The following is a 13,019-nucleotide window of genomic DNA, read 5'->3' on the forward strand; positions in this document are numbered from 1 at the left end:
GTATTTTAAGAATGAAGTCACAGAGTGCATGTATGAAGCGGTATTTGTTTTAAGGTTTTGATTTATATTTAGCATCGGAAATATTAGAACTTGCCGGATTATATATACGAAATATTCAAAATTTACATTGTTTATGAAAACTTATCAATAGTTCTGTTCAATATTGATTAAATGAAGATTGAAATTAGAAGAAAATAAGATCGAAGCTGGAAGAAATGTTGACAGGCCGCATTGGCAGTGTGGTTAGCTGGTTGTTTAGATCACGACAACAGCCAGTAACGCCACTGCCTCTGTGTTCTTTCTATAACCAAATGGATTCGAAGAAATTGAAGACTGAATAAACGAAATCTCTTCTGTAATATACGACTCTCTCTACTGGACTTGTCAATTTTATACGATAATTATACGTTAATTTAAAACACTTGTGACGAGTGGACGAATTTTATCAACTCAAGCGTTTTAAATTAGAAAGTTGGCAAGTCTGTGGGTTTTAATTTATTTGTATTTCAAACATGGAAATGCCCGTTGCTTCATAACTAAGAATCAATGCGAACCAAACGATTCACATCAAATTAAAATCCATCTAATTTGTAAATGTTAAATTTAATAAAATAATATTTTATTAAATAATCTGTACATATTCTTATTTATAATTCAATTAAAGCATTTTTGTCATATTGCAACATTCCAAGTCAAAATTCCAGTTCTTCGATATACATTATGTATTTATGGAACAATTATTATTATCCCAGTGCTTTAAATTACAAAGTATATAAGCGGTGTGACCTACAAATAGAAAATCATAAATAGCATCATATTCGCACGTAACTCGTGTCACCAATGAACTGAAATAAATGCAGTAGCCTTCAGGTGCATTTATGGGACGGACGCCAAAGCGTGTTGCGGGACACGTGGACCGCCATATTAATTATACACATCCTTATTTGTCCCGCATATCTTGTGCTATAATTTGTACTGAGTATTATGTAAAGACTTTTTCTTGCCTTTTGCTTTTCTTATTTGACCTATTATCAATTCGAATTTGTCTTGTTAACTATTTATTAATGAAATAATTATTTTTTGTAGTTGCGCTCTTAATTATTATTTTTGAAATTTTTTTTTTTTTTATAAACATGTTTTTTTTTTTAATAACCAAATGGAGCAGATAGGATATTGAATAGAAAAATTTGAAAAAAATTCAGATGTATACATTTTTGAATATAATTGTAATTGTAAAATATAATAAAATAAACGAATATACAGTAAAATGTTTATTTATTCCACTACACATAAATTACAAGTTAAGAAAATGATATCCCATATTCAAATTACATATTGTACAAGAGTTACAACTAAAAATGCGATTTAATTATTATTAAAAAAATAGGCAATCTAGGTTACTTCGAAATACCAAACTCCTCTTATATTACGGAAGTAGAAACGTCCAGAGACAACAATGTTTTATTTTACACAAAACAAACAATATTTTCTCATATTGATGAATATAATTAAACTTTATATTTTACAGTGAATTTAATCATAATAACATTACTTAATGAGAAAATATTTAAAAAATAATTTTAGTCAGGTTAAGCAAAGGTATTGAAAGATAAGTCTTAAAATGCCGTGTAGAATCAAAAGATGGTGGATTCGATTGAACAATTAAATATTGTATACCTCGGAACTTGTGTATTATTTAACGAATCCCTTTAATAAAATATATTTAAATATATACCTGTGTTTTATTTTCAATTAAATATTGCATTTTTAATGACGGATGAAATAAACCACCGTTCTCGAAACTAAATTTTTACAATAATTAAACAAAATGTGAAAATAATAAGATAAATGAATATTGAATTCATTGTATAATTAATCTTATATAAAAGTCTTCATTACATAGCATGTATATAACTACGTGTATCTGATTTGCATGAAAATAATGACGGTGAATTGAATCTACATATTTAACAAGTTTTACTTGAAATATCAGTAATATTTATAAAAAAAAGTTCGTTTTTTAAATATGTTAAGTAGTGTAATATTTTATAAGTTTATAATTACAGTACTGAGTATGTTGTACAGTTAGAACAAAATATGTGCTCATATTTTACTTTAGATTAAAATTACATATTGATTAACTAGTAAATTCGTTTCGCCGGTTTCCTAAATATATTTTGATGAACGTAAAATTATTTTAAATTTATATTTTTTTCGAAATTGTTTAAATATTATAAAAAAGTAACTAAAATTTTGTAATTTTAACATTAAAAAAATAATAGGGTTTCAACGGACACAATGAAATGTAAATAAGATAATATGAATCTTATTTTAAGTTTATTTCAAATTTCAACATCACGTTACACGCATCGGACAACAGACCGTCAATAAATATCAGGCATTCATAGAGGTAGCAGTTTTTTTTTTATTTATATCCACATATCATTATTGCAGAACCACACGGTTACTTTTCAATATTCATCTTGTAAATACCTTAATTTAAAAAAATGTCTTTACTTATCAATAATCTACAATATATTTGATTTTGTATATAAGCGAGGCTGAATATGTATCTCAAGAGTTTACGTGACAAATATTGAAACGTGATATCCGTTTGATCAAACATTTAGCATAATTAACATTCGTAAAACACCGACACACACTCGTCTATATCAGTTCTACGAAAACGTTGCAATTTCAGTTGGAAGCCACTTCACAATATCAATCGACCGTAAACAATAAAAATCATAATGAACGCGAGAGTAACGTTTAACGTATCAATATGTAACGTTAGGGTTAGAGTTCTCACGCGAAAAGGTTTCACTGTACCGTTGCACTCGTTTTAAGATACATGTATAGCTTGTTATAGTGTGACTTGGTTTAATCGAAATTTACTCGTCGTTATTAGAATATTACGTCGATTATGGTTGATGTATTTTTTTAAAGCTGTTCATGAACTGACGATTAATTAGGAAGTTTAACCAACATACACCCCCCCCTTATTTTTGCGGTCGTTTACAGCTTAAACAATATTCACTAGTATGACGATTCACGCTAACCATAGACAATTATAGAAAAAAGTTTCACACTCGACACGTCAAATTTTTACAATAATTATCCCTACTACCAAATAATAGGGGGTTATTCGAAACGTCACAATATTATTCATGAGATATGAGCAAACCAGTTTACGATATTTTGTCGTCATACCACATTATGTGCAGCGAAAAATAACAAATCAAGTATTATTTCAAGTTGTTAGAATTTGTAACTCGCAAGCATTTATTTAAACTTATTTTACTTTCAAACGATTCATCATTTAATACAAGACCATAAACAATTTCACTATATTTTTCAATTTGTGTATGAAACATCCAAAAAATAGTTAAAAGTTACATTATTCAACATTACTAGTAATAATTTTAGTTATTGCTTTCTTGACGTTTGCAACGCGGTCATTGTCATTTCTTCATCTTAAAAAAAAAGTTAAAATAAAAAAGATATAAAAATAAACCGAAAATTTGAAATTCGATCGCATCTGTTTTACATAACCTGACCAATTCCTACATAAACTTAAACTAAAGGTGCAATAATGTTCACTTATACTATTTTAAATGTTAATCTCCCAAAACGCAGTCAGTTCGAATTGATCTAAAGTAGTACAAACAAATAAATAACTAGCAAGTAAAAAATACATACTAACATACAAATGTCTATTATCTATTGTTACTTGTATATTGTTATAAAACGAATACAGGTACTGCAATGGAGATTTAAGTGTCTCCGATAAGACTATGCGACGATTACTGAGGCGGATGGGGCGGTCGTGCGTCACTCTACATCGTACAGATTCCAATACAATTTATACGTCATTATTGTCTATGAACGGTTATTCTTTAATAGAAAATTATGTATTCAAACATAGAATACAAATACTTCTTAATATGAAGGATGTTTTATTCGTTTATTGAAAGATAAACAAATGTTATTGTTTAAGATTTATGAACCATAGATAATATCACATATTGTTATGCTTACCCACTGACTTTTCTTTTTTATTAATAAAAGATATAATTTACTACGATTCAATTCAGCGAACATTTTAAAGTACACCGACTATGACCATCATAAAAATTCGTATCTCACAGTATAGGTATGCTTTGTATATTGTATTGTCATCTGCACTAATCATTAACTGTTATACTTAAAACCTATATCATATTGACGTCACGGTATTGATACTCGTTTACAGACTTGGATTGATTTATAACAATAAATTAAAAAAAAAAACATCAAATTTTAAGACAGCAGTATCTTGGGTTTCCAGATTATAAAATTGGCTAAAATGTGTCTTCGATATAAAAATATTTATAATTAACCCCACATTTTTCTATAGATTATAATTCTGGCACTTAAACCTCCCGTCTCGTTTTAATTATGTATGAATAATATTTAAATGTGTGTATACCAGGTCGTGTGTAAACTAGAATGAAGAATATGTACTTCCTATATCCCTTATACAAAATTATAATATACCAATGAAAATTTTAATACTACCAAAACATAGCGGACTCACTTCGGTCACAACGAATCACAAGTTATCATATTATAGGAACATAAACATTTTTACAAAAATATGTTTTTTTTTTCTTCATTTGGTTCTGTTTAAATTCTATTTCTATTTATAGTATTTGCAATATGTCTACGAAATATTATACAATATGAAAGAGTGGTTCATAAATAATAATGGATTTAACTAAATTGAGATTTTAACAAAATATAAATCTCATACTAAACGTTTTGCCGCAGCCTCAAACTTGCTCATTTAAAAAAAAAACATTACAATCATATTAACAATTAGAATCCGTATTAATAATCATAAACAGAGCGTCTGTTTTTTACGTTTATGACAACATTTTAAAAATCGAATAAAGTAGAAAACAGAATTGAAAAACAGAAAAAGCGTTTTTTATATTATTTTTAATAACAACTTTATCTGTCGTCAAATCAAAACATCATTAAATGAACTATTCAAGGCTGTAGCAAATTACCACATACACTAATACAATATTCGCTTCATAACCTCATGTAATACCAAAACTGCATTCATACCAGTAAATGAAATTACAAAAATATAAATAATATTTGACAGCGTAAATATTATGGGGCGCATCTATATCTAGTTATTTCTTTGATACCTGGAATAATTAATGCCATACTCTGGATTCCATTCAATACATTTAACCGATTGAACTCTCCGACTTTCCAATATATACCGATCACAGAAAAACGATACGACGATACGGCGACACTCTACCAATTCAAACTTCTAAGGTATTACTTTTCTAGTTCTATCTCACTCTCACAAGAAGAATTAGAAAGAGAACGCACGATGGGCTCCCGTGTTCAATACACAATTGAACCTACTTCCTATTTTTTCTATTCTACCCACAATAAGTGAGGACCGACAAATACAACCAACGATTTTTTTTTTTAATTCTCCCTCTAAAATATATTTTATTTATCAATAATTTTAGATTGTTCGGTTAGCATTTTAAGTTAATCTAAATTTAAATAAAAACCGTTAGCTTTCAATAGTACAATAAATATCTTTAAGTACAATGGATTTGCCATTTTTTTAACTAACTAATATATTCATAAAAATTTAAAATATTAATACTGATAAATTCACCCTAATTAGGTTAATTTCTTAAATGTCAATTCGAAATTTTGTGATTAAAACGATCACTATGCTAATTAAAGAGGAAAAGCCACCGAATAATATAAAAATAATTTACAAATTGCTACAAAGATTTATCGGAACTCCCTTATCGTTACAATCAAATCGTTTTTCCGACTTTTCAATACCTACAGTACAACTTCACGAGACATGCACGCACACAAACTTAAAGCATGAAGAAAACTTCTTGAGACTACGGATAACGAATTTGTTCCTAAATACATAGTACATAAGAATTATTTTAGCTTAGCATAATACGTGTATACTAATATGTTATGAAGGCGCATTCGATGACATTTCCATGCCGACTGCTGTGGGTACCTGCATCTGTAATACGAGATTAAAATTAATTTAAATGAAATATAACAATACATTTACCGGTACTTTGTTGACCGTTACTATATCAATATCCCTGTAATAAATTTACAATCAATTATAAATATTTTCGACAACATTCCACCGAAGTAGAACTAATTTCATATCATGACTGGTGAATTACTAATATTTATGTTATATGTTTTTTTTTTTGTCATATAGGAACGTCAAATATCACGTCCTTGAATATGGATAGTATTCAGACAGTCATGCTGTATATTAACATTTCAAAAGTATTCCATATATTAAATAAACTATTTATAATTGAACTCATAAGAATTATTTACAATGCACAAATAAATATACAGATAAAAAATAAAAATAGGTACTATTAAAATCATGAATACGTAAAAAGCTGGTGAATGGTGAATATATGTAAAGATGTAGTCGAATATTGTATTAAAAATATAACAATCCATTATAACTTTCTATTGCCTATTGGTTTGAGAGCTTTTTTGGAATATACCCAAAAAATATTACAAATGAATAGTATCGATTAAACAAAAAAACTACTGGCTACTTCCATTGGGCAGCAACCAATCCGGTCAGAAGGACCAAAAGCATACGACGCGTGTTGGGGGCCGACCTTGTGCTTGTGCTGCACGTCGAACACGTCGGCGATGTCGAGCGCGCGCTCGTCCAGGCCGCGCTCGTCGAGCACGGCCTCCAGCGCCGCCGCCAGCTCCGAGCTCTCGCCGAATGGAGCACCGCTTTCCGCTGAAATTAGTTAAACAAATTATACATATTTTCTTACAATATACTTAATTACGTGATGCGAGCTTTTTCGGTTGAAATTTGCTATAGAAGTTTCTTAAGGCTTGAAGCGATAAATTTTGTCCTTGAAAACGAATTAATATTTTATGACAATTTAATTAGTTATTAGTCATAAATGGATAATAGTTCGTTACACTGGTTAACTTTTAAGTGCAGCGCACTAATGATACGTAATGATGAGAAGGGAAGTACGTCATACGACAAAATCATACCATGGACAATTATTAATGTTTCAATATATACATTATCCTAAATACACTACGGAGCCTTTGCTTATTTCATTTGAACAAGTTTACTAATTCATAATAACCTCGTTAAAATGAATGTAAATTTAAAAAATTATATTAATTGAAAATACAAACTTTGATTAAAAAATTCCGTAAATGCTTCGTCCGGTATCTGACTTAGTACCGATGGATCTAAAATGTCGTCCGGTGGCACGTGTCCCACTTCTGTAAAACATGAAGAAAAATCAATTAAATTGAAATAAAAGTAATAAATAAATGGAAGGTGTAATGGGATATTTTCATCACAGATTGTAAATTTTTTATGCTTAAATAATGTACTTATGTATATAACACATTTTTAAATGAAACAATATTCAAGTAGTTTCTTACAAGCAATTGTGAACAATTGAATCGTCATCTTTTTCACTTGACAAATTACATTTACACAGTTTTATAGATTTTGTATGAGAAAAAGCCTTGCTTTTTAATAATGTTTTACATCACTTTTAAATTTATTACTTGGTAGAATGCGGATTTTATTATAGAATAAAATATCTAGTATTTATATTGAGAAAAAATGGTGTTATAATTGTTAATATTTCTATCGAAATGTATATTATTGAGAACATACACAATATTATTAAAAATACATTCTAATAATTATTATTTTTACGTCTTATTTTTAGAGTTATAAAGCATTATCAGTAACCTGTCTTTATTTTAATATAAAGATGAGGGTCATTTATATATACCAAAAATGTAAAAGGCCTTAAAATTGATTCTTGTAGAACCCATTTTAGTACAAATAGAGAAGGCCTTCATTTGAAATAAACTATTAAAATTAATATGGATTAACTACAAGGCCTTTTCCTTCGAATACTATACATGCTTTTGGCGTACCATAATACTACGAAATATAAGTTAGACGGCAACTCATTTAAAGTTATATAGTAATTTCTATAAACACTTACCATCTGATGCCATATTGACGTGCCAATATAGGAAAGTTTATATGTATTCGACCAACATTCTATATTATATATAAAAATAAATGTTAACTCGTCATACCCAGATCATGAGAATTACTCGCAGTCATATATTCATTCTCACTTAAACCTCCAATCGCTGTATCCTCAGAACTATCGTAGGCGGAAGAGTTGGAACATACGTTGATTTCTGTAAGATTTCATATATCATGTAAATATGTCAAAAGAGCTAAATTTGTTAAAAAATATATAATTAATGATGAATATGCTTTGTACAATTGCCTTTATGATTCATATCATGCTCATAGGTGAAATAAACTTTGCGCTCATGTATGAGGATATCTGTTTGAAATTATGCCACAATATACCCATTACAATCATGGTGAATTAAGATCCAAGCCTTACAAGGTGAGGAGGAGGCTATTGCCCTACAGTGACATATATGAACTGTCACATAGTATCTGTTGTCACATACTATCGAATCTGTTTATTTTAGACAAACGAATACTTTGTCATGTCAATGTATGTATTATAACTTAGAAGAGGAGGGTTTGCAGGTAAATACCGGATAAGGAGTGCGTCTGCGTCGGTCTCTTGGGCACGAGCCGGCGACGTCGCTTAGGGCGGCGCGGGGGGCGGGGCGCGCGCGGCGGGCGCGGCGAGCGCGGGGGGACCCACGGCCGCTTGCGGGGCGCTTTGGCCGGCTTGCTCTCGCGGCTGAGTAGCTCGTAATTATCCTGGCGAAAATAATTACGTTCAGTAAGACTAACACGAAGAATGAAACAATTACTTCCTTGTTGATTCTTCTCAGATTTGATGTAGGTATAGTTCACAACTGATGTTCGATTTGGGAGAATTAGTAAATGCATGCATAATATTCCTGTTAGATGAAGATTTGTAAGGTTGATTAAAAATAAACAAAATATAGTAAGTATTAAAGCTTGTCGTAGATTTAATTAAAAGGATTCTAATTCTTATTATTTTTTTATTTTATTTTATTTTATTTTATTTATTTTAGGGAAACATACAGCATAGTATAATACATACAATTAATACCAAAATAATTCTAACATATGCCAAAAAAAGTTTCCACTGTTGCATTAAAACATGAAGTGAACTAAAACAAGTAATAAAAGTAAAATATTATGAAAGTATATGAAATACGGTTATCAAACATGAATTATTCCAAGATTAACAAAAAAAAAAGATACAAAACAATAAGCTTCAAATAATATTAATGATAAATAGTGTTTTTTAAGACTCGTAAGAACTTAAACAGATTAAAATTCAATTGACATTATCAGTGCAAATTTAAATTCTTACCCGCTTCCACGCATGCTCAGTACAAAGTGGCGTCTGTTCCTGTAGCGGAAGCAGCGGTTGCTTGCAGCGCTCCCCGCCTGCGAATACTGCAGCACACGCCGCGTACAGCCGCTGCTCCGGCGCTAGAGTCACGTGAGATAGACAATAGCGTCCGCAAGGCAGTGGAGACTGCACGCATTTGTCATCTGTACATATGTTTGCTTCCGAGCGACAACTCTCGCCACCAGACCACCCACCCTCTCTGAAACATGGATTAAATATTATTATCTATTTATAAGATACTTTTGTGCTGTAACATATTGCCATTATATTTTTAGTAATTATTTTGATGATGCATTAAAGTATAATTTATTCCAATAACAAGAGGAGTAAAGGTAAACAAACATCTCGCCTAATATTACGTCAAAAGCAAGGTCAACATTATTTATTTCTCTTCAACTCCACCTGCCATGGGAATTGCCTATAGCTATATAGCTATATTTAAAAAAATTATATCCACATATTATTTCTTATACCTGAGTTGTTTACGATCTTGTAACGTCAAGACAGATGTCATGCCGCGCATCGCAAGCAAATGATTGACAGTTTGTGGTGGAAGACGACATGACGAATTTTTACCATTTATTTGTTTCTAAAAAAATATATAATACAACATAAGTTAAAAAATAAGTTAAATCAACTAACTAATCTATTAACATTAATGTATCTGATACACAATAAAGTATAATTGTTATTACTTAAATTACCTGTAATTTTATTTATAATTACATACAAGATAATATTTAATACAATACAACACTTTTTTAGTAGCAGATCTGTATCCACTTGATTGCATTGAATTGAGGTTTATTAATGGTTTCTCTACTTAAAAGTATCATGTTTTATAAAATAATTATATGTACATATACCTTGATTATTGAAGCTAAAGCTTTATGTTCCTTGTGGCCTTTGTTCAACTGTAGTGTAGTAGCAGCCCTAGCTACGTGTCTTCTCATCGCAGCGCGACGCAGTGCTAGTCGCGCCCCGCGAGTTTCTGCCGCGCTTTCTTCAACACACACTGGCCCAGAACCTGATTCTAAAATAGATAGAATATAATGAGCATCAAAGATGACAGAACAATGAAGATGATACACAAAAATGAATACTCAAAGCTAACACAATATTGCAGTGTTGCTTTAAAGATAAAATATACAATATTTAGAATATTTAAAATGTAATTTCTTGACTACAGTAACTTCAATGAAACATGAAAACGTAATAATACAATAAATAATATTCCATTTTCATCAATAAATACATTATCGAAGCCTTTACGATTCAATCACACACATGAAAGAAAAGTAATTTTTATACCATTTTCTTACCTCAGTTATATTTAAAACTACTGTCAAAAATTGTAAATCCTTTATTTACCAAATTCTGGCATGTTATCATCATCGCTACTGCTACTCTCTAGTTGTCTGAAGGCATTCGGTTTTTTGTCATCTAGAGGACCACATTGAAACATCTCTTCCCCTGGGGCATGCCATGTTGAGTTAGGTAGAGCCAAAACTCGACGTTGTTGTGGTATCCGTTGTAATGCTTCATGAACAGTTGGACCTCTACCTTTTCGAGGTTTGGATTGAGAAGATTTAACTACAACAATGATAAAAATAAATAAATATTTCTATTGTGGTAATTTTCAAGGGAGATCTGTGAGTGATATAGTATACAAGTGTGTGGATAAACACAAATCCACTCTCAAAATCCAATGACATGGCAAATCTGACATGACCAAAAAAATTCAGGCATAGAATCAGCGCTTTTCCAGGACAAAGGAGTGTAAACACTACCAACTTATAAGCTAGCCACTAAACCAACAAGGCAGTTAAAATAAGTACTTTAATAAAATATTAACATTATTCCATTTCATTCTGTGCAAAAGGTACTTTTAGATATAGATACTTATGTAAAGTTATACTCAACTGTGTAATATAATACGAAAATAACAAGTCATTGAAAACCTGTTTTATTTTATAAGTAATAGTATATGTAAGCCTGACCACAATTACCTGTTGGGGGTTTTTTAGGTGTAGGTGCTGGGGTTTTCATATGTGTTGTAGTTGGTTCAGTTTTAATGGTCATTGAGTTCTCTGTAAGCCCTTGTTCTCTCTTAAAAACATCTAAGAATGTTTCAGCATTTGATTTTGATGCTGATGAAAGTTTTTCATTAATGTTGCTTGTATTGTTACTGACTTTTGGACAATTAGGTGCTGAACCAGAACTATGTTGACCTTTAGGGCTAGGAATGCTTGGTCGCCGAATCTCTGCTACCTTAGGCAGAGTGTTAACTTGAGTCTTTGCTTTTTGAACTTTGGCATGTATAGCTTTTGAGTCTGTATGATTAATCGAGGCATTGTTAAAAACTGGTGAGTAATGACCATTAGAAACTACATTTTTTTTTTCTGATTTTATATCACCATTGCTTATGGAGTTTAATACATCTATTTCCTTATTTAAGTTTTCAGATATCTTTACTTTAGTATCAGTGCTGTCAGGAAATATCAAATTGTCATCCGTATGGCTTACTGTTATTTCTCCGGCAATAACATCAGAGTCATGAAATGTGTATAATTCATTAGGATCTATTTTAAATTTGGTATGAAAGAAGCTTTCACTTAGATGCGGTATATATTGTTCATCCCCTGAACTATCATGTATAAACATGTTTACTTCACCACCGCAGCCCCCTGACACACTCTCAACTGCCATTTTATACTGTGTAGCACAACTCGCATCTGATATATTTTGGGTAATACCACTGAAACTAATAAAACCAGTTAAGACATTTTAAGACTGCATACAGTCGCATAACTTACAAGTAATTTCCCGCGTAAGATGATATCTTACCCCACATTTTCTGAAGCACTCAAATAAGACATAGTGTGTTCATTTTACAACCTAATGATACAAATTGCACTGGGAAATACGATACTATTCGATTGGTCCCTCTGCTTCATACTGAAAAGTACATTTTTTTAAAATATTTTTGATCACCTTACATGTTATTATACAATACAAAATACGTATTATTTTGCTTTTCAAGATAAGACTACCAAGCAATGACAATCACAATGACATCTGTCATTACTAAAAATTATTCATTAATTTCTAAGTAAAACGGTTGTAAGTCTTATTAAAGAACTTAATTAACCTTAAAAATGAAATATTCAGTTATTTGACAACTATTTTGATATGAGTAAACACTGACAAACACGAAAAAAAAAATAACTTTTTTAGAACATTAGGAATAACTCTCACATTCATATATAGGAGAATTACAATACATTTTGTGTTTCTAGTTTTCAATAATAGTTCATAAAGTATTTGAAATATAATAAAATTAACTAAATTATTAAAATTTGTTCAAAAATGAGACCTTTTTAACTCAAACTTTTATTCAATAACATCAAATCAAAAGATTGACAGATTAAGGCAAATGGTAGCCAAAATACAGTTGCGTTCAGTAATATAAAAAAGATGGATGTATGAAAGAAGTAAAATTATCAACAAGTCTCGTAATTTTACACTGATTCCATTCAGTTATATATAGAG

At 30.4% G+C, this 13,019-nt stretch overlaps 1 protein-coding gene across 5 annotated transcripts; it reads right to left on the reverse strand.

Annotated features, from left to right (window-relative positions):
• Positions 1-1,256: 1,256 nt before the first annotated feature.
• LOC113396129 (uncharacterized) lies at positions 1,257-12,925 on the reverse strand. 5 transcript variants are annotated; one of them, XM_026633947.2, is made up of 12 exons: positions 12,844-12,925; positions 12,315-12,425; positions 11,477-12,231; positions 10,839-11,060; positions 10,334-10,500; positions 9,941-10,056; positions 9,426-9,666; positions 8,668-8,839; positions 8,185-8,292; positions 7,252-7,341; positions 6,702-6,832; positions 1,257-6,067 (listed from the first exon to the last, which is right to left on the reverse strand). In XM_026633947.2, exons 2-12 carry the CDS (start codon positions 12,344-12,346, stop codon positions 6,014-6,016), a joined length of 2,088 nt encoding a protein of 695 aa, XP_026489732.2. In that variant the 5' UTR covers positions 12,347-12,425; positions 12,844-12,925; the 3' UTR covers positions 1,257-6,013. The 5 variants fall into 5 exon arrangements, with proteins under 5 accessions (XP_026489732.2, XP_026489730.2, XP_026489729.2 ...); XM_026633945.2 differs by having other exon boundaries at positions 12,619-12,890; XM_026633944.2 differs by having other exon boundaries at positions 12,726-12,889.
• Between the last annotated feature and the right edge of the window lie 94 nt (positions 12,926-13,019).

This window comes from Vanessa tameamea, chromosome 19 (genome assembly GCF_037043105.1).
Source record: "Vanessa tameamea isolate UH-Manoa-2023 chromosome 19, ilVanTame1 primary haplotype, whole genome shotgun sequence".
Lineage (NCBI taxonomy): Eukaryota > Metazoa > Arthropoda > Insecta > Lepidoptera > Nymphalidae > Vanessa > Vanessa tameamea.